Genomic DNA, 21,508 nt, shown 5'->3' on the forward strand with positions numbered 1-21,508 from the left:
AAATTCTTTTAAATAATTTAAATTATATATATGCATGATTTATTTGGATATTTCTTGACAAATTTTGTATGATTTTTTTTTTTTGGTATTTCTACTATCGAGTTATTAATTCTAAGGATTTTAATTGAAATAATGTAATGAAAAAAAATCAAATATTGAAACTTAATAACTCAAGTATGTTTATAATTGGACTTTATTTAAACATTGGTTTATTGATACATATATACTTTAACAAAATTATTTGACACTGCTGATTAGAATTAGAATTAATATAGTAATTTGAGCCGGGATTCAGGCTAGTTTTGTTATAAAATAATAATTTAGTGAATTTAATAAATCAATAAAAGTCGAGCCCTGCGTATCCGTACCAAACGGCCGGTCGTGACTCGGGAGAATTTGGGAGACCCGCGCGGAGACTGACGGCATAACATAATACTTCCACGAACTCTTTTCCGGCCGAGTAACGTGCTAGCGAAGAATGGGCGAAAAACAACAACGTGCTAGCGAAGGATCGAGGAGAGGGATCACACACAACTACGCGTAGGCTCTCCACTTTTCTACCAGCGCTGTGATTGGTTTAGCAAATAAACGGTCAAAAGTCAATTTAATTTCATTGACTTGGGTGAAGCTAGCTAGCAGAAGCGTTCTCCAGTCTCGAGCTCTTTTAACTCGACCTTTTGTTATTATGGCTCCAGCAGTGAAAATGACGGTTTCAGTCCCTTTGTCCTCAACAGCTACAGTACTATTCTGCATTCTCCGGAGATAAAACAAGCATGCCCACCTTTTCTTTCTACTCCGCACTACCCGTAAAGCTTTTCTCGAGAGCGTATCGTGTGACGGCGAAGGCTTCTTACAATGGCATCACCTCTGTCGTCTCCAACTTCTTCGTGCTCTTCCCCATTCTCCGCTGAATTCTCCTCTCTTCCCATAATGTCCCTCAGAACAAAGATTGTCGAAAAGATTCTAGAAAATCGCGTCACCCTCATTGTTGGGGAGACTGGCTGCGGTATGTTTTTGCTTCACTTGCGTGAGTGCATTTGGTGGTCTTCTACTCCATCGCGTTTCGGTTTAACCGCGTTGATTAGATGGGAGAAACTCTTGGTGCTAGTATGAAAGAGGAAAATTAATATCTCTCTTTTTTTCAGTAAGAAGTCAAGGAAAAATAATGCTTGCACTATTCTTTTAGTATTCTTGCTGGTTAATGCATCTTATGCTTTTTAACGTTACGTCTTGGACGTTTTATCTGTGCGATCGTCCTTTCTGGTCATGTGAAGTCACATTGTTCGGTGTTACTGAAAGAAGCTTGGTCATTTCTCATTGACTTTAAAACTCATTGAGAAGGTAGTGATGTTTTTACTATTACGTTCTTAAGCCTGTCAATTGCAATATTTATTGGATTTCATGGATGTATACATTTATTTATTATGCCTTTTTTAATCATGGCTTCATCACATTTGTGCTCTTTGAGATGCTAGACTGATGGAATGATGCTTGATTTCTGAACTATTTCCTAAACGTGACTATCAAGTGAATAAATTATGTATATTGAAAGTTGCAATTACAAATAACAAATTTAACTTCAGTGTACTGTAGTTTTTAAGTGTATATGCAATCTATTCTGTTTCGAGTTGCCATTTTTTCTACATGGATTTGATGTTTCACTATAGATTATTGCACATTAATGTTATATTTTCTCTTGTCAAATCATTTCTCTCATAATTTTTTTGACTGATTCTTCACAGTAACCGATTGGAGAAATATAGCGGTATGGTATTTAGCAAAATTTTTGCTGGAACCTAATCAGACATAAAAGATGTAGAATGCAAGATGTACTGATTCAAAAGACCTTCTGTTAAGAGGAATATATTCTACTTAATAGTAGTTGTTTATTCTTTTGATGTTGCTGACACTGCTCCTTTATTATCTCCTAAGGAAAAAGTTCACAGGTTCCGCAGTTTCTTTTGGAAGAAAACATGGCACCCATCCTATGTACACAGCCTAGGAGATTCGCTGTTGTCACTGTTGCTAAAATGGTTGCAAAAGCTCGTAATTGTGACTTGGGAGGAGAAGTTGGATATCACATCGGACATTCAAGGCACTTCTCAGAAAGGTAATCCACATGTATAGCTAGCAAACCAGCTTCCTTTTGGTTTTAGGCTTTCAACTTTTTGTTGAATGTGATTGTCGTTCGCTTATTTGATTGTTCTTTTCTGGTTGCAAAGGCATGAGATAATTGTTTGAGATATATTTTGACGAAATTGTTAGACAAGATGACAAGGAGTTTTGTATTTTTGTCTATTTGCCTGAAAACAGTGCGCAATAATCTTATTTCCCAGAGACCGTTGTTGTATATTTGTAGATGCAGTTGAAAGAATAAAATGACTTTATTACCTATATATATCATACTGACAATTATGCTTTTTCTTACAAAAATATAGCATTACTTTTTGACACATATGGTGTGACAAAATCTCACATGTTCATAGGAATGCCATTTTGTTGAAGAGACGTGGTTCTCGTGTGTGTGTGTGTGTGATATTCCTATAATTATATTGTTTTGGTTGCAGCTGAATCTTGTGCACCTATGTTTCCACATGCATTTCTTACGTGACACTGCAGGTCAAAGATTGTATTTAAAACTGCCGGAGTGTTGCTGGATGAATTGCGAGAGAAGGGCTTGACTGCGCTAAAGTACAAGGTTATTATTCTTGATGAAGTTCATGAGAGGTCTGTGGAGTCTGATCTTGTTCTTGTCTGTGTGAAGCAGTTTTTGTTAAAGAACAAAGATCTGAGGTAAACGTCTGAGTTTCATAGTTTGTGTTCCATGGGCTTTTTTTATTATTAACATGAAGACAATAATTCGGTGTTTATCTTTGAATATGTTGAGACTTTATGTGTGTTGTGAATGAGCCGAGAAACTCTTGTATATACATCTTAGGTATGTATGAGAATATATACAGGAGAGAAAGCAATCATATCTCCGAGAATAATGGAGATTGATTCAGAGGAGGAGAACTAGGAAATAAATCTCGTAAAAGCCTCCTACTCTTAACTACCCGGTATCTCACATAATAATAACAGTTTTGAATATAATAAATACTAGGTCTAACCACAATGTGCCCCACATATTATTAATTGTATTTACTATTTAGTGTCTTCCTTTTTTGTCAGAGAAGTTTTATAGTTGTAAACTTGTACTAATATTAAGAGGTGAGTATATGTTTTGATGTGTAAAGATATCAAAACTATATTGGAGTGACCGATTAATTCTTTGGGCCATTTGAGTGTAAGCTTGAAGATGCAAATCTCAATGTTAAATAACATCGAGGAATTGTGTTGATTTAATGTCTAATATTCATTCTGTGTATAATAATGTTAAGTCATTGGACCTTGAAATTTATTTGTAAGGCTGTGATCGCTTTAAAGATGAGCTGGGGGAAGAGAGTGGTAATTTTTTGAGCCTGCAACAAAACCCAATTGGTGGATATTTTACCACCTAATCGCATGGTTCTCATGGACAAGTCGGGCCTAGAAATGTTCCTGATAAATGATAACATCCTATACTGCCACTCTGGACTTGATTAGAACCATTTTTTTTCTCATTTGCATGTCCCATTCAATTCAAATAGTTGGCATGAGGATCTAGTATCTAATATCCTAAAAATTTTCAGGGTTGTTTTGATGTCTGCAACTGCGGATATTTCAAGATACAGGGAGTACTTTAGGGACCTTGGTAGAGGTGACCGAGTTGAAGTTCTTGCAATCCCCAGCTCCAATCAGAAAACTATTTTCCAGTGCAGTGTTGCATACCTTGAGCAGGTAAGCATATGGATTCCATTAGAATATTTTTGAGTTTAAAATTGCATTAGTAGATTAACTAATCTACATTTTTGTATATCTTCTCTGACCTAGACTATTGCAATGGCTTTAAGTTTATGGTTACCATGGGAACATTTTGAAAAAAGTGAACATTTTAAACATTCTGGATTCATTTGATTTCTTATATCCTGCATGTAAACCAAATTCTCCTGGCTAAAATTTCCTGCATTACTAAAACATGAGAGTTACTGCATCAATGATGGACTTGTTATTCTACTTATAACTGCATCGTACATAAGTGTATGATCAACAGTATTTTAAACGAGAAAAACATTAAGCACCTAAAGTTTCTGGCATCTGTAAGTTGTTTGGGGCAGTTTTAGATTTTGACTGGTGAATATTGTCCCTTATGGTGGGAATAGATTATATAATGGAGTATAAAGAAGGTAAATGAATTTAGAACACTTCTTATGGCTTGTTCTGATAAGAAGCTGGAGAGTGGAGGCCATACCTAGATCAAAATTTTCCAACAAAATCGAAATTGACAAAAATATTCAGGAGTGCTATTGTACTTGTTAAGAAAAATAAGTTTTTCCCCTGTCATAGATCATTATGCAAGATGTGACTGCTCTCTGCTGATGCACATTTGTTAATTATCTTTCTGAATCACATTTCATGAATAGGATGTCTGTGATGATAGTGTTAACATTCTTGACACAGGTAGCTAACTCTCTTGGGATAAGTTCTGAATTGGTGCAGTCCATATATCCTGGTCCAGATGCTTCCACGGCAAAAGCTTACATTAAGTCTGAATTGCACAAACTCATTCATGATTTGGTGTTGCATATCCATGAGAATGAACCAGATATTGAGAAAAGCATTCTGGTATTCCTTCCAACCTACTATTCACTGGAGCAGCAATGGCGCCTAATGAAGCCTCTTGAGTCAACTTTCAAAGTCCATATCTTACATAGTAGCATCGACACTGAACAAGCTCTAATGGCCATGAAGATTTCAAAATCTCATCGTAAGGTACTTGTTTGTTATTAATTAAGCTATTTGTGGTGTCATTAGTAGGATTTTTTAAACTAAGAAGGGATAGCATCATAGCTTAGTCTTATTAACTAAGTTATTACTGATTAGAGCGTCAATAAAAAATTTTGTATAAACAGATAGTAAATTTATTTCTTTGTTAATTGTAATTAAGATTTGGCAAGTTGGATGCATCTAGTTGGTGAAATCTTTTTGTAACTTTTATATCACGAGTTATACGTCACAACAATCAGTTCAACTTCCTAAACCATCCAATATGAGTTGTCTAGTGGAATTTTGCTTGCTTACATTTATAGACAACGGGTTATTACTTGATTTCTATTCATGTAATTCGTCCACAATATGGTTTCTCGTTTGTCTCCAGAAGTTTTCAGATATTTAAGTAGCTATTCACATAATGGAAGTAGCTTGAAAGAAATCCTTCTCTGATAATTTGTGGCTGCTAGGGAAATTTTACCAAGTGATTTTTCTCATAAAAAAATATTCATGATATGCTTTTTATGCGATCTGATAAAAGATTATTTTGTTAGGTAATTTTGGCCACCAATATTGCTGAATCATCTGTGACAATACCTAAAGTGGCTTTTGTTATTGATTCATGCCGATCCTTACAAGTCTATTGGAATAAGTGCCTTAAAAAGGAAGCTACAGAACTTGTTTGGGTTTCAAAGTCTCAGGTAAATGTGATCTTATTGCCCTGCAGTGACTTGATTAATTATTTCATTATTCTTAATTTCCTGAGGCCTTGTAGGCTGAGCAGCGTAAGGGGAGAACTGGTCGAACTTGTGATGGTAAAGTTTATAGGTTGGTTACTAGGTCATTTTTCAATGGGCTTGAGGATCATGAACACCCTGCTATTCTAAAATTATCCTTGAGGCTTCAAGTCCTGTTGATCTGCTGTGCTGAATCTAAAGCTATAAATGATCCCAAGAGTAAGTTTGATCTCTCTTCATCATTACAATTATGATTTATACTGAAGAGGCAGAATTAGTGGATCAATATCTGCCTACTTTAGAACTGAAGGAGCATCATCTGAAATTTGTCAGTGTTTAAAGATAGTTTAAATTTAACTTAATGTTGACTGGTGCGCATGGGATGGCCTTGGGTTGCTTGACTTTCCCTCACGATGAGAGGAATCTTGTGAATATTGAGATAATAAAGTGTACTATAATGAGCTTGTTTAGTCTTGGGCTCTAGCACATTGTCCTGACTGATGGATTTCATGCCAGCATTGTTGCGAAAAGCTTTGGATACCCCTGATACTCAAGTTGTTGAAGATGCACTGGATTTGCTTGTTCAGATGCATGCACTGAGAAAGACACCTCCTAGGGGCCGTTACAAGCCTACATTCTATGGACGGTTACTTGCTAGTTTTTCGTTGTCTTTTGATTCTTCTGTTCTAGTGCTTAAGTTTGGAGAAATAGGCATGTTGCGTGAAGGCATCTTACTGGGTATAATGATGGACACGAGCCCTCTACCCATTCTTCATCCATTTGGAGAGGAAGCTTTGGTAATATCTATCAGCTGAATGAGCTTTATAATTTTCTGCTACACCTGATTGCTTGCAAATGACTATCTGCCTCTGTTCATCCTCTAATTGAATGTTTTTAATTTTATCAGTTTGCAAAGTACATTGAATGCTTCTATGGTGAAAAGACTATCTTAAATGCTCGAAAGGAGAGGGAATTCATGGGTAACTACTGTGCTTTTCAGTTTTGGCAGCATGTTTTCAAGGTACATTCTCTGTTAATTATGCTTATAAATTCCAAATATGTTAGCATTATTCAGCATGTGCAAATAATTTCCCCTGATTTAGAGGGCTGCTTCTATATGGCTCTTCCTTGTTAGGGTTTCACAAGGGTCACACCCTCCAAAGTGGCTTCAAGCAGCCATTTACTAGGCTTTGCCTTTTTATGTTTCTGTCATGATGCTTAAGCTTTAAAGTTCATTGGCAAAGTTTCTCTCTCATTTGCAGGATGCATGTAATGCCAAGCATTTGATGCAAGTTCTGAAGACTGATGAGGTAAACCCGGCCACACTCCTGAATGAACTAATGCCTGAGCTTGAACAAGAATGGTGTTCTTTCCATTATCTTTTGCGGTCATCACTACATCAGGTGTCGGAAATTTGTATGTATCTAGGCTATTATTATCTCAAAATACACTCTCTGGGAATTTTTCTAATATAAAAAAATGTTTGTTTTTAGTGGTCCTTTAAATATTCTTGCGGTCTAATTTTCACAGATGAGGGTATACTAAATTCAGTCCATCGGTTTCGGCCTGAATTTTTGAGCACATCTAATGCCCTGCCATGTTCTACGGATTATTATCAATTCAAACACACATGCCATCTTGAATATCAGCCAAATGAGCATGCAGATGTAATTGCTGCAAATGAAGGCCTTGCACCATCACACAAATCAAAGGAATGCATGGCAATACCGTTTGTTGATCCAAGCAACTTTTACATGATTGATGTGGCAAAGAAGTTTGCTACTATTATCAAAGAGGTATCATCCTTTGGAGTTATCCTTCTTGTGACGATTGACTCTCAGTTTATATAAAGTGGTTCGGTGTATTTTCTTGTCCTTTATCAAACAGATCAGGGCTCAATATGCAGAGGATGCTTCTGGCCATCAACAGGAAAATGTGGATGTTGATGATTATAGTGTTAACGCGCAGGCTCCTCTTTGTGTATTTTTCATTAATGGGTCATGTAGCAGAGGCAGTAGTTGTTTATTTTCTCACTCGTTACAAGCTAAGAGGTCCCAGTGCAAATTCTTCTTTTCCTTGCAGGTATTTAATTTAGATGATTTTGACTTCATGGTGACATTAGTTTTTAGTACGATTCTGATTATCATTTATTATAGGGGTGTAGAAATGGAGAATCTTGTAACTTTTCACATGATGTGGGTGATTCAGCGCTATCATTTACGCCATACTACTGCCTGCCAGAAGATAATGGCGTGAATGCTGCATCCCTTCTTGACTTGTTTCCGGCATCTTCGAACAGATCCATTCTTATACTGAATGACACTGATTTACATTTCACCTCTCATCTTGTTAGCTGCTATGATCCATCCAAAATAATTTCTTCATCATGCTTGTCAGAAATAACCATATGCGAACCATCATTGTCAGGAGTCAGAATTTTATGGGGTCTATGTCACCCATATGAGACAATTATTGCCAAAGAAGGCCAGAACCCTATACCCTGGAAGGAAGTTGAATGCGTGCTATGGTTTCCTAGTTTTGATAGTTTCGGTGAAGATTTGGATGGACAGAAACATCTCTTACAAAACTTCTTTGAGTATCTGGCCGTTCGAATTTTGGCTGATGAACTGCACGAGGTTCAGGTTATCATAACCATGAACAACCTCAGATTTTCCCGACTTCAGGTGATTGTCTGGGCTTTATATATTAGCTCCTCTCTCTATTACTGTCCAAATGGGTTACAAAATAAGGGCTGTTATTGATGCGACCTATCTCTTTGATGGCTGCGATTGAAGCAGCCAATAGGTTATCTAACGGAATGCTCGTTATTGCAGGTAGAAAAGTTGGGAAGAGACTGTTTTTTCTTCCTTAAAGAATCATTTGCTTTTGACGAAATCAGCTTTGGGGCAGTACATGACACCGTTACCACTAGGAAGCCAATGCTGGTATCAAGGCCCATATCATATGTTTTTGTTCTACGCCGTCCTACAGATCGTCGCTTTGGTGATTACATAGCTACTCTTAAGAAGCATCTGAAGGAAATTCAGAAAAACTAGGCATGGGCTAAAGCATTTGCGAGGGTGAGCCTATCTGGAGGCCTGGTAAGTTCATTTGTGGATGTGGCTTTGTAAATTCATTTTGAAGATCTTTGTGAGTTGTGACCAAGGATATAACTTCAATCAATATCCTCACGTAGTTTTGCTATCTAACAGTCTCACATTACTTTGATTTATTACACACAAACATGCGCGTGTGCACCCACCTATGCATAGTACAGAAGACTTTCTATATATGTGATTCATAGTTTTATCATCGATGTATGTTTTTTGTCACAACAAAGTTTTAACATTTTTCCAATATATATATATATATATATATAATATTTCTTGTTTGTGACATCATTAAAAGAGGGTTTAGATGAGAATCATATCAAAAGATGACAAAGATCACGGTTACAATAATAGAGTATTGAAGAAATTTATTTAGACAGCATTAAAATTGCTCTTTTCTTTGTTGTTGTTATTTCTTTCACACACACTCACTCACTCACTCACTCAGATTTTCTAGAAGTAATTTTTGATCTAAAATACACGATACTTTGTAATAATTAAACTATTTTTTTTAATTTTATCTAAAATACAAGACACCTTGTAATAATTAAATTATTTTTTTTTAATTTTATCTCTTTTTGATTAGCATGAAAGTATTTAATATAGTTGTATTATTATTTAAAATTAAAAATAAAAATAAAATTATCTCTCACTTTTTTATGATATTAAAAACAACTAACCTTTTTAATATGCATGAAACAATTGAAAATGTTCTACAATAAGAATCGAAGGGAGTATATATATTTTGTTGTAATATGGGGGAATTGATTGTTATTAAAATTAAAATGAGACTTTTTTTTAATGAAAACTTATTCATTAAATTATATTGCTTCCTCTTTACAATCAAGTTAATATTTTGGAGTTTTTAATGAAGAAATTAATTGTTGTTAAAATAAAAATGAGATTTATTCATCAAATAACAATATTTTTTTCATCTCTACTATCAGGTCAATTTTTTAGAGTTGTTAATAAAAGAACTGATTGTTATTAAAATGAGAATGAAAAAAATTTTCCCCTCTTGAATGGGGACTGGTTAAGAGAGAGAGTATGTGTATGTGAGGAATAATTTTGTCTTTTCACAATAAATTTTTATTATATTTAAGTCCTTTAATCTTGCAAAGTAATATCAAAATTATTTTATTAGAGAAATAAATTTTGTCCAACAATCTATTTAACATATTAGTATTATCCAAAATTAAACATTTTAACGTTCTCCATAAATAAAAAATGGTAGTTCTAAATATTTTATTGTTAAATATATAAATTAATATTTATACTTTATCATATTTGTAATTCTCTAACATCGTCTAAATATTCAAACACATATTTCTTTTTCTAAATATTTAAATAGGTAAATATTAATTTAAATTTAAATTTCAATATATTTGTATATATATACTCAATCACATTGACCTATATTTTTGACATATCTTTAGAGTGGATGAAAATTTTAAATAGATAGATATTAATTTGAATTTAAATATGATGAGATTTGAATTTTAAATAGGTAAAAAATATTTTTTATAAGCATCTAAAAATTAATAAGTCATCTCACACTTAATTTCAAACATAAATAACATATTTTATATAAATTAAAAAATAATAATCAATTCAAACCTAACACCAAACTAAACTTGACTCTGAAGTATAGAATCGCAGAAAAGATATCCTATAATACAACATTGTAACAAATTTAAAAATAAATATGTAATATTCTCTCATAACTTTTAACCTTTGCACAATGATTATCATCATTTTTTTACTATGAAAATAAAACTAGATGAATTTATTGAAAGATTGAATTGATATTTAGATTGGGTTGACATGTTGGGGGAGGGGCATCTTCTTTTTCTTCTTTTTTCCTCCCTCCCCTCCCCCGAAAGAGGGTGTCATCATTTCTCTTCCCTTCATTTTCCTCCATTTCTCTCCCATCACCTTTGGATCAAAAATTTAATGGTTCAGATTGAGGCTTTAATAAAATTATTATTTTATTTTATAAAAAGGTGTATAAATAAATTTAAATTATTAAAGTTTAATCTAAATCATTTAAAGTTATAATATTTTATTTATATATTTTATATAAAATTAAAATAATAATTTTTTAAAAAATTAAATCTAAACCATTGAAAAAGTTTAATTCAAAGATGATGGGAGAGAAATGAAGAGAAATGGAGGCAAGAGAAATGGAGACACCCTCTTCCTCCTCCAATCCCATCATCTATATTATTTTATTAAATAATTTTTTAATTATAAAATTAACAAATAATGAGGATCGATGTAGTGGAGATTAAAAGAAAAGAAGATACCTCCTTTGAGGCATGTGGGCCTACACTCCAAGATTTCGTGTCCCCAGAATCTTTTCGTGCTTCGTGAAATATCGCTTCCGTATCTTAGGACTGTTTGGTTTTACCTTAACTAAAACGTGATTTGGATAAAATTCACTCTACAAACTTGGTTTTAAACAAAGTAAAAGTAAGTCAAAATTGAGATTGTTTAAAACTAATGTTGACCAAAAGCAAAAGTAAGCATTAAACTCATAAATGTAGCTGTAGTTTTGAACATTGTGGTGTTTGATAAATACTCTTTGTAAAACGTGGATTATATATACTTCAAAACCAAGATTTTGGCTTGAGCACCCAACTTGCTTTTCCAATAAGGTTAGTTTCCGGAGTGCCCCTGCAAGGAAACTAACGCAGTAAGACTGGTTTCGCTTGCAAAAGAAACTCCGATATAGTGTACAGTATCTCCGTCTCGATATCTTTGCATCTGCAGAACTCGATCAAACGTTAGAATTGAACCTGAATCCTAATTGTAATGATTAAATCCACCTCGCAATCGCGGAAGACTCTTGATTCACGGCACCCCATAGATTCCTGTATGTTGCAGCTTCATAGTTGGAGGCCCTTTCAATCACAAAGTACCCCTACCAAAATCCTAGACTCTGATTCCCACATTAATGCTAACCCTAGACCTTATTACTCCTCCTCCAATGGTATCCACACCAAGCGCCCCTGCCTTTCCGACCGCACCACCTCGTCTTTCTCTGTGGATGCTATTGATTTGTCCAAGCTGAGCTTGATCGACGACGATAAGCCGATTGCAGCTGGTCACTGTAGGAGTGGAAGCTACCGTTTAATAGCTCGCAAGAGGCGGCGCCGGGGGTCCAGGTCTGTATCGGGTCGGAGCAGCGATCGTAGCGGGACCCGTAGATGCTGCTCAGTTGGGGCTTCCGCAGCATATGGGACATGCTCTGATTTTCCGGTGGCGATGGGCACCGATTCGAGCGGGGAGTTGTTTGGAAATGGCGATGCGAATTGGTCATCGGATGTGAGTGAAGCAAAGAATTCGAGGAAGGACAGAGACAGGGAAGGTGGTAGTGGAGAAAAGGAGAATTTGGGTTTGGGATTTGGGCTAACTGGGTGTTCTGATGCTAATGGAAATGAGTCTGGGTATGGAAGTGAACCGGGTTATCGGGGAGATGCAGAGTTTGGTTATGGAGACGAGCTTGAAGAGGAAGAGGACGAAACACGATTATTGTTTTGGGGAGATCAATTTGGAGGTATATTTATCTCCTTTTCTTTTGGATTTGGATCCCTGAATCCCTTTACTCTGTTGCGACGTTTCTTTTCGTGCATGAGCTGCATTTTCCAAAATGTATACTTTTATGCTTAACCTTTGATCCTTTGTGATCCAAAACTTGTCCAGTGATGTGGTGTGAATGTGATCGTGAACTTGGCGCTTTGTTTGGGTGATATTTCAAGTGGTATGTGGTCGGAATGAGCTAAAGTGAGTTTGTTTATCGTCATAGTGGGATATGTTGCATATAGGCATGTAGCCTGGGCTTGGGGAATAGTTAATGCGACCTCCTTTTTTTAGGTCTGGTTACTGGAAAAATCATGAATCATTCGCAATTTGAGTTGACTCTGAATTTATCAATTTTACTTATTGATATGATACGGGGAGGGTACTTCCAAGCATGAAGCTTGGCTTTTCCCCATCATCATAGGTTTTTAAATTTTGATGAACCTTCTGATTATTTGTGTCTTATTGCTTAGTAATTCAGTAGGCATTTCCAATCTTTGATGGACCTAGTTCTGAAATTAAAAATGCATTACTTGAAGAGTTAAAAATCTGACATGAAAATGTAGTAGCAAAATTTAGGTTTGAAAAACCCTCTTGGCATTAATTCGGAAAAGGGACCAACCTGTTCATGTCTCTCAGCTGTTGCTCTGTTGGAAGCTGACCACAGGATCAAATTGTCTGTGAGTCAATGTATTGCAGTGTAGGCATATCCAGTATAGAGGCATGGATATGACCTTAACAGCTAGGCAAGGAGATTCATTATTGTGATTCATTTGTCAGCAATCGAGCATGGTAGAAGAAGGAAACAGGTGGCAAGTTAGATGTCTCTCTATTGAGTTTCTCAACAATTGTTGGGTCAATACTAATGCTAAATTGAGAGGCATGGTTTGGACATGCTAGATGATGCAACCCTTGGAAGTAAGGTTAAATAGGGAGTGGGATGTTCCACAAATCAGCATGGTGATTCTAAATGAATGGCTGGGTGTAATTTGTGACATTTTACCCACTTCAAATTCCTTAAGTGGTGACGCTTGTTGAGGGGGGGAATCATTGATGTTGCTCTAGCCAAAAAGAGGGATCTCTTACCACCACTCAAGAAGATCCCTCGTCTGGCTATTGATTGTTTAAGCTGAAATATGAATTAGAGGAAATCGTGCGAAGGAAGAGTGGAGCTTAACTATGACGGCTCTATGAAATCTAATGGCAAGGCATCAAACCATGGTAGAGTGCAACAACAACAAGCCTTATCCTACTAAGTGGGGTTGGCTATATGGATTACACAATGCCATTGTGCTTTACCTTCAACTAAGTTTTTATGAATATTGTTAATTAATAGGTTTTATTCAACAACTTTCATAAATATTTTCTTTGATCTTCTTCTACCTTTTTTATAGGTTTTAGAATTTTTGAATTTAATTTTCACCCATGATGAGTTGATCGGAATTTGGTATTATTGTGTGATTAATAGTCAAAAAAAGAAATGATCCTTCGTCATAGCAGCGATTATTCCAATCAGCATATTTTCTCCATAATGAGGCAAATTAATGTTGATTGGATCTTCTTTTTATGTGGATGCCTCCCTTAATTATAAATAGTGGTCAAAGGTTGGAGGTAGGATCATCCCGGAGGAAACAATTCTCTAATTTACTCTTCTTCTCATCCTCTTTTTCTTCAATGCATATGTTGTGCATTATAGTCTAGACTCTAGCGGTCTAAACTAGTATGGATAGTTGGGTAGACTCTTTTACACTTGGATCCGATGAAACTTTAACCTAACTTTTTTATTTGGCGTATTATTTATTTTCACATTCCTTCAATAAGGTTCAAAATCATCCGTTCCACTCTCCTTACTGGTGCCTCTTGTGACCTTTTTTGTATATGTGCAAATCATCTCAAATGAATTTTTACCATTTTCCTTTCAATAGATGTTATGTCCACTTTTTTTCATATATACTCATTTCGGATTTTATCTTTACATGTATGCTTGTACATTCATTTTAACATTCTCATCTTTGCTACTCAACTTCATGCTCGTAGTGTTCCTTTAAAGCCCAACAATCACTATTATATAATATAGTTGGTTTTATAACAGTTCAATAAAACTTTCCTTTAAATTTACTAAATGCATTTCAATAATAAATAACTCCTTTTAACTTTTTTCTAATTAAACCACCCAGCTTGTATTATATGTGCAAGATCACCATCAATTTTCCTATCATATTAAATAATAGCTCTCAAATGTCAAAATTTTTCTACTTGATGTATAATCTGATCTCTCAATTTCACTTTCAAATTACTACTTATTGATCTCTTTTTAAGATTATAATGCAAATTCTTCATCTTACTCCTACTTAGGTGGAAACCCTACGACTCTAAGGTCATCTTCTATAATTCAAGTTTGTAACTAACTTTGTCCCATGTTTGCAATAAGAATTATATCATTTGCAAAAAACATGTATTTGGAGATTTTTTCTTGAATGTGTTCAGTCAAAATATCTAGAATCAGGTCAAACAAACGAGGACTCAAAAATAACTCCTGATGTAGTGCAATACTTATAAGAATTTGTAATAACCGTGAGAGAATGGATAATGGGGTAATATAGGAATAAAGGAGATGCACGATATTCAAAGCTGAAATGTGTGAACTCTTGGACGGCTCAAGCGTGCTTGGTGTCAGATATAGATACATGGAGGTAGTTGAAGTTTCTTACTGATCATCTCACATGCACACCACCCCCTTACTCGGTCATTTCTTGTGACAAGTACCTTGTTGGGGAAGAATTGGCAATTGATTATTTAGCATATTCCAAGGGAATGTAATTGAGATGTGGATGCTCTAGCACGCAAAGGAGGGGATAGTTCATCATCCCTTACCATATTGACAGAGGTTCCACCTTTATTAGGAATCCTTGTTCTGAAAGGTTCTTGGGGGATCCTTGATCCCAACCATGTAAGCAATAGTGTGCAATCTGGGCTCGGCACTTCCTTTGTTTTTTTTTTTTCCTTTTGTTTTTTTGTGTTTTTTTTTTTTTTTGGGGGTGGGGTGGAGGCTTTAAGTTTTGGCTTTTAGGGCACTGTGATCTGATGGGAGTTGGGCCCAAGTAATCTAGTGGTGAAATTGTTTAGAGATAGCTTTCTATGGAAGTTTCAATCTAAAGTTGCTTGATGAATTTGAAGTGAAAATCTTTTTTTATCTGGCTTTGGGATGAGGGGAGGTCATATTGAAAAATGACACTGCAGTGCCGATGATGACATTGCTGGGAAGCAAAGAAATTCTTCAGTTCAATTTAATCACCAAGACAATGGGAGAATAGTGTAGTCTTCATAGGAGGGTGTCTGGTTCATTTGAGATTGACTTCATTATCAGCATCTAATGTTTTGGAATGTGTTCAATGGCATGCGTTGCTCGATTAAATGGACAGTTGTATTGCGGTGTTTCATATGGATTAGTTGTTATATGTTTCCTGAAAACGTCATTGAACCTCTGTTGTGCATACAGGCACACCCGCGCTTGACATGATCCTTAGTATCAAGTGAAACTAAAAATATTATAGGTCGAGTGTATTACATATTTGGATTCGTATATGATTTCTTTTTTAATTAATTTCACTCCTTGAGATACCCTTGTACGCAAATGGGAATACTCACAAAGAGGCCAAAGAATTATAAGATTCTGAAATTTCTTGACTACTTTTATGGTGTCAGACTTTCGCTTCATTTTTCATTTCAAATGAGTAAGGTTGTGATTTGGAGACTAACTTTGTAACCATTGCACCAGCTGTAGGTTCGAGAATGGAAATGGTTGGGGAGAACACCCTATTGGATCACAAGTTCCATCATAGATGCCGACGAAGGAAGCAAGATTGTAGAATGGTTGATGCACTGAAGTAAAATCCGTCCTGCTCTCACATTTGGCCAAAACAAGATACCGAGCACATCAGCAAATTGAGCAGGTGGCTCTGTGAGTGTGATACGGCTTTGCTAAATTGTGAGATCTGCTTGATTTCTTTTGACGAGTAAACAAAGTCTTAACTAGTTGACTGTAAACCATCATCACATATTGATATAAATTTAAATTATTTATCAATATTGATGTTTTTAATTTCTTTTGTTGTGTGATTATTGCCTTGAAAAATCCCTCCGTAGTTCTGCTTGTGCTCCGAGACCCCAAATGGTTTTGCCCAAAAGTCAAAAGTGCACCTGATTTGTATTACTTGTTTGCTTAATTGATAATAAGGTTGATAAAGTAGGCATATAGATTTGTGGGAAATTTCAAGATGTGAAAGTAAAACCATATTTGTTTCTTAAAAAAACAATCGTTGATTGTTAGTTTCATCAGGTCTTATTTTTAGTTTTTATGATTTTTTTTTCAATGTTTTCAGTCTTTGTAGTTTCAAAAAGATTAAATGACTTTTGTTTTTTAAGTTCATATAGTTTTTATTTTTTTCAGTGATTTTTAGTCCTTTAGCATTAGAAAAAATTATAGGGACTAAAAAATAAAATTTGATGAAATTATAGAGATCAAAGATTATGTTTTTTCTCTATGTTTTTGGCTTGACAGCTGAGGTCAGCCTTTTTATGGAGAGAGGATTTTTGCATTGCTGTCCGTACATTTCAAGGGGAAAAAAAAATATTATTATGCGTATGAAGAATTAAAAAAAAAATATCATAACTCTTGAAATATATATATATATATATATATATATTCATATCAAGACTTGGTATAATTTAACACAAATTTGTCCTGAGCACTTGCAGATAGAGTCAATAATCATTTGTGAAGTTGCCCAACTCGCATTTGGCAAAAAACTTTCAGGAGAAATATAGATGCATAAAATAAACTTGCATAGTAAATTCACAATAATTTATATTTGTTAATAAATACTAGCTATTAAAAAATCAAATTATGGACTTCTATTTCATAATTTCATTTATATTAGGCTTAAATGCTAGGATAAATAAGAAAGGAAACATATTGAGAAACTGATAATTTAGATTATAAAACATATCAGACATTAGGACATAACTATTAATATATGTCCGTTTACTTAAAAAGCGTGATATAAATATATACTAATTCTACATATATAATTATGTAGCATAACCAATAATGATTTATAATATTTAATTGGATTAATGGGCCAAAATGTTGAAATTTTCTTAAAAAAAACAGTCAATATTCTTACATTTTAAAAAGAGTAATATTGCTTTGAAAATATTAAAAATAGAGTAATGTTGTCCTTTCCTAATTTTTGACCAACGTTATCTAACGAAATTTTTTAACCAACCCTCCTCCCATAACTCTTTCTTCTCTCTTCCTCCAACCCTTCTGGACATTCCAATGGAGGAGGCATGGCTCGAGGATCTAGCCCTTTCCTAACCAAGCCATTTTTCAGTGCGCTCTATCAAAGATCATTCATCAGGGGCAACGCTCTCTCTTCCTCTTCCAAATCTCTTTTCACTGTTCTCTTAATTCCCCGAACACTGTTTCCTTGCTCAATTTAACACCGTGAATCATTCATTGATCTATGTTTGCTAACGGATCCTTCAAGAACTCGCTAGGGTTAGGTTTCTGCGATTGGGTTTGATCTTGTAATTCTGTTGTGGTGTTTGAAATTTTTGGATCAATTCACTTAGTGAGGCTTTTGTAATGTCTGTTGGATTTAGGAAATTGGAAAAAAAAAAAGAGAATGATAGAAAAGGCTCAAAATGATTAATTAATTCAAGTTAAGTCCTAAGTGTCAAACTTTAATAATTTATAATTCAATCTCTTAATTTTTCTGTTAAGATAAATTTACAATTTGTATTTCAAATTTTAATAAAAAAATAATTTTTTATTCTTCAATTATGTTAAAATTTAAAAAATAAATTATAAATTCATTACAATACAATGTAAAATTAAGAGATTGAGTTGTGAATTTTTAAAATTTAACACTTGAGACCTAACTTAAATTAATTAATTCTTTTTTGATCTCTTTGTCATTGTCCCAAAAAAAATTAAAAATTGTACTCTAAAAAAAAGATTAAAAAAAGATTGACGATTTGGGCTTTGATTTCTCTTCATGAGTTCTTATGCACATACATGATGATTGTGCAAATTTATTTCTCCATGTGCGGAACAGAGAGTAGCTTCACAATTTGGGGTTCAATTGCTCCAACAAGTTTCATGAGTATCTGATTAAACGGGGTTGTGATTCAATCGAGTGGGTGATTGTGATTAAATAGGTTTGGTTGTAGAAATTGGTGATTAGAGACGTTCGATTACTCCTTGTCAAGCCTATGATTGTAGAAATTGCTCATATGGTTTCTCATTCTCTTTCTTCTTCTTTGTCTTCTTTTGTCTCTTTTGCTACTTGCGGCCTTGTGGACTTGAATTACAAGAAGCTTGTGTTAAGCTAAAACTATTTCTATGTTATGATTATTTGTTTTGCTTCCTTGATTTCCATGTTATAATTATTTCTCCTTGCATTCTGAATTTTGAAGTAATTTTAGTTCTTTTTCTAGAGTTTTGATAAACTGATCTAATGTGTTTCTCTTCAAGAAAGATTCAATTCAAGCAAAAAGGTCTTGATTAAATTGTGGCTGATAAAGTAAGAGGCTAAAAGAGGAAGGAATTTGAAGAAAGATTGAAAGAGGTTTTTTAAATGTTGAGCTATGTCAGTTTTTAATATTCTTTTGATTAACTACTAGTCAAATGTTGGTTAAAGGTTAAGAGAGGGTAACATTGCTTTATTTTTAACACTTTTAAGGTAATATTGCTCTTTTTTTTTTTTTTAATACAACTGGCAAGCAAACGCTTGAGACAATGATCTAAAAGCTAAGTACTAGCTATAACCATTTGGCCACAAAAATGCTTAAAAGCCAAAACCAAATGCTTGCATCCATCAAGCACCTCAAAGGTGATTAATAAATAATAATTTTATATATTTTTATTCTTTTAATTTAGATTTTTAAATATTTATTTAAGGCTAATTGAGTTTAATTAGATATTATTTGATTTTATTAGTCAATATTTAGTTTTGAAATTTTAACTAACTAAATCTTTAATTTTAAAATATAAATAATATCTTTAATATTTTCGCATAGGTGCTATTTAATTTTATTTTATTTGTAAAAATTTTCTAAATTTAATTTAAAAGATATTGATAGAGAATATTTTGAATAAGAAGAATATGAGCATGTTTGGGGATCAAATCAATAATTAAATCTTTAAAATTTTGTTTAAATTTATTTTGAGTTATTTAGTATATTTTTCAATTAGGGTTATTTAAAGTAGTTTTATCATTTTACTATTAACCTTTGCTTTGGCCACACACACACACACACACAGAGTAAGGAACATAGGATAAAAAGGAGGCACATCTGATACATAAAACAGGACGCACAATTTTGATGGAGAGGAGAAAGGAATCAGATACGACACTGCAGTTTTGTTTTTAGTTTTATGAAGGGCTAAATTTTTGATGTGATCAATTACAAATTATGATCTTAAATTTTAATTAGAGTCTTTAATATTTAAGAAAGAATTTATTTTAGCTTTATTTCAATTTACTCTTTTTCTCTCTACATCTGAATTTTATGCTTTAATTGTTATTGTTGATTAGAGTAGCTTTATTACATAATTTTTGGGTTATAAATTTTATTTGAGGTTTTGTTTGCCATAATCGATTGATATAATAACACAAGAGTAATTTGGCTTAGCTTGAGTGATTATCCATACTTTGTTTCTAGTATGGCTAACTTAGAATAATTGTTAGGTTGTGGGTTGAGGAAAATTTTAATTAATCTATAACTTAATTTATTGTTTAATTCTTAAATGATAATTTGATAAATATATAATAAAACCATAATAGTAAAGTTAAATAAAATTAATTTGATTTGTGGATGAGGAAGATTAAGTTTAAGTGATTAGGTTGTGATTGATTGCGCTGCTTGTGTTTAATAATTTTTTCAATTAAATTTTCTTTATTTATCTAATTTTAATTTAGATTTTTAAATTAATTTTATTATAAAAAACCCCCCACTTTTTAGCTTTTCATAATCATAATTTAAATAATTACTCTATTGACTCTTAGGGAGACAACCTAAGTTGCACTTTACTGCAAAATTTAGTTTTTATTAATTTTGGTGCTATTCGACAGTAGTGCCAGTGATCATCATATCCATGTGAGCATAGTGAGCAACACGAGCTATATAATCTACACATTGCATACCCTCTTCATAGCAAAAGTGGACTTTTAAATCCCAATCATCATATATCAGGTATTGTGTGTCATTGATAAGAGTAGCATAATTCTAGCTGTTGCCACAATCTCTAAAAACGGAATTAATGGCCTCTAAAGAATCAAAGCATACCATTATTTCTTGAAAGCATAATTCTTGTAGATCTCTAGGCCAGTTTTCATTACCCATATCTCTACAGTATTAATTCTCATCAAACTGAGGCATCATTGAAATCCCATTATCCAAACTCCATTACAATTTTTGAGAACTTCTCCACAAGCAATCTAGGTAGGAGAAAGCATGGAGGCATATACATCTAAGCAAATTTGTTTTAGAGCTGGAGGTGACCAAGTCTTATTACTATTCATATCAAATTGAAGAATCTGATGTTTATATTTTCCATAAGTAATCTCTTCCATAATGTGAAATTTTTCCTTTTATAGCAGCGCCTTTGTAATTGTTGCTTCCCCTTCAAAGATTCTTTTGCATCTATACTTCCACAAGAGCCAGCAAAAGATGTTAAAGATTTTTGTCTAAGGCTATCTATAGAAGAATGTCTTCTCAAAATTGCTTATTGCATTTTCTCGGATCCATGCCTGTAAAGGGAAAACAAAGAGAGCAGACAAGTAGTTAGGAGAAAAAATAAGATCCCATGCCTCTCTAGCCAGTTGGCAATCTATCAGAATGTGTATGATGCTCTCCTCACACTGACACCTAAATGGGAAATTCTCATTGTCAATAAACCCTATTTTGGCTCTTAGGGAATTAGTAATCAATCTCTCATGGGTCACTTACCAAAAGAAAAATTTAACTTTCTATGGAACTAGCCATCTCTATATTTTCTTCCATTGAGGGTTAATGTTTGTATTATTTTGTTTGATAAAAGCCTTGTAAGTAGATTTAATACTAAACTTGCCATCTGTTAAGAGACACTAGCTCACACCATCCTTCTTGTTCATGTGTGGTGGCTTAATGTGAAGGATCTTTTCAACCATATACTAAGGAGGG

General features: G+C 33.9%; 2 protein-coding genes across 4 annotated transcripts; both read left to right on the forward strand.

Moving 5' to 3' along the window:
- Positions 1-416: 416 nt before the first annotated feature.
- Positions 417-8,897, forward strand: LOC129305014 (DExH-box ATP-dependent RNA helicase DExH8). Its single transcript, XM_054944912.1, has 14 exons — positions 417-1,006; positions 1,933-2,110; positions 2,620-2,793; positions 3,672-3,819; positions 4,540-4,851; positions 5,403-5,549; positions 5,624-5,804; positions 6,102-6,382; positions 6,493-6,606; positions 6,848-7,001; positions 7,116-7,381; positions 7,473-7,667; positions 7,742-8,269; positions 8,420-8,897. Exons 1-14 carry the CDS (start codon positions 856-858, stop codon positions 8,639-8,641), a joined length of 3,051 nt encoding a protein of 1,016 aa, XP_054800887.1. The 5' UTR covers positions 417-855; the 3' UTR covers positions 8,642-8,897.
- A 2,416-nt stretch (positions 8,898-11,313) lies between these two features.
- Positions 11,314-16,379, forward strand: LOC129307270 (uncharacterized). Of its 3 annotated transcripts, none has more exons than XM_054948192.1 (3): positions 11,314-12,254; positions 12,401-12,481; positions 16,056-16,379. In XM_054948192.1, exons 1-2 carry the CDS (start codon positions 11,510-11,512, stop codon positions 12,445-12,447), a joined length of 792 nt encoding a protein of 263 aa, XP_054804167.1. In that variant the 5' UTR covers positions 11,314-11,509; the 3' UTR covers positions 12,448-12,481; positions 16,056-16,379. The 3 variants fall into 3 exon arrangements, with proteins under 3 accessions (XP_054804167.1, XP_054804168.1, XP_054804166.1); XM_054948193.1 differs by having other exon boundaries at positions 12,401-12,458; XM_054948191.1 differs by lacking the exon at positions 12,401-12,481 and having other exon boundaries at positions 11,317-12,254.
- The last annotated feature ends 5,129 nt before the right edge of the window (positions 16,380-21,508 follow it).

Source organism: Prosopis cineraria, unplaced genomic scaffold, assembly GCF_029017545.1.
Source record: "Prosopis cineraria cultivar Desert tree isolate PC_DT_omini unplaced genomic scaffold, ASM2901754v1 PC3, whole genome shotgun sequence".
Classification (NCBI taxonomy): Eukaryota; Viridiplantae; Streptophyta; class Magnoliopsida; order Fabales; family Fabaceae; genus Prosopis; species Prosopis cineraria.

Bases quoted from the DNA above. Each gene is read 5' to 3' on its own strand.
- LOC129305014 (XM_054944912.1), top strand. From the start codon at position 856: ATGGCATCACCTCTGTCGTCTCCAACTTCTTCGTGCTCTTCCCCATTC. The intron at 1,007-1,932 runs GTATGTTTTTGC...TTATCTCCTAAG, and splicing joins TGTTGGGGAGACTGGCTGCG to GAAAAAGTTCACAGGTTCCG. The intron at 6,607-6,847 runs GTACATTCTCTG...TCTCATTTGCAG, and splicing joins TTTGGCAGCATGTTTTCAAG to GATGCATGTAATGCCAAGCA.
- LOC129307270 (XM_054948191.1), top strand. From the start codon at position 11,510: ATGATTAAATCCACCTCGCAATCGCGGAAGACTCTTGATTCACGGCAC. The intron at 12,255-16,055 runs GTATATTTATCT...CCATTGCACCAG, and splicing joins TTGGGGAGATCAATTTGGAG to CTGTAGGTTCGAGAATGGAA.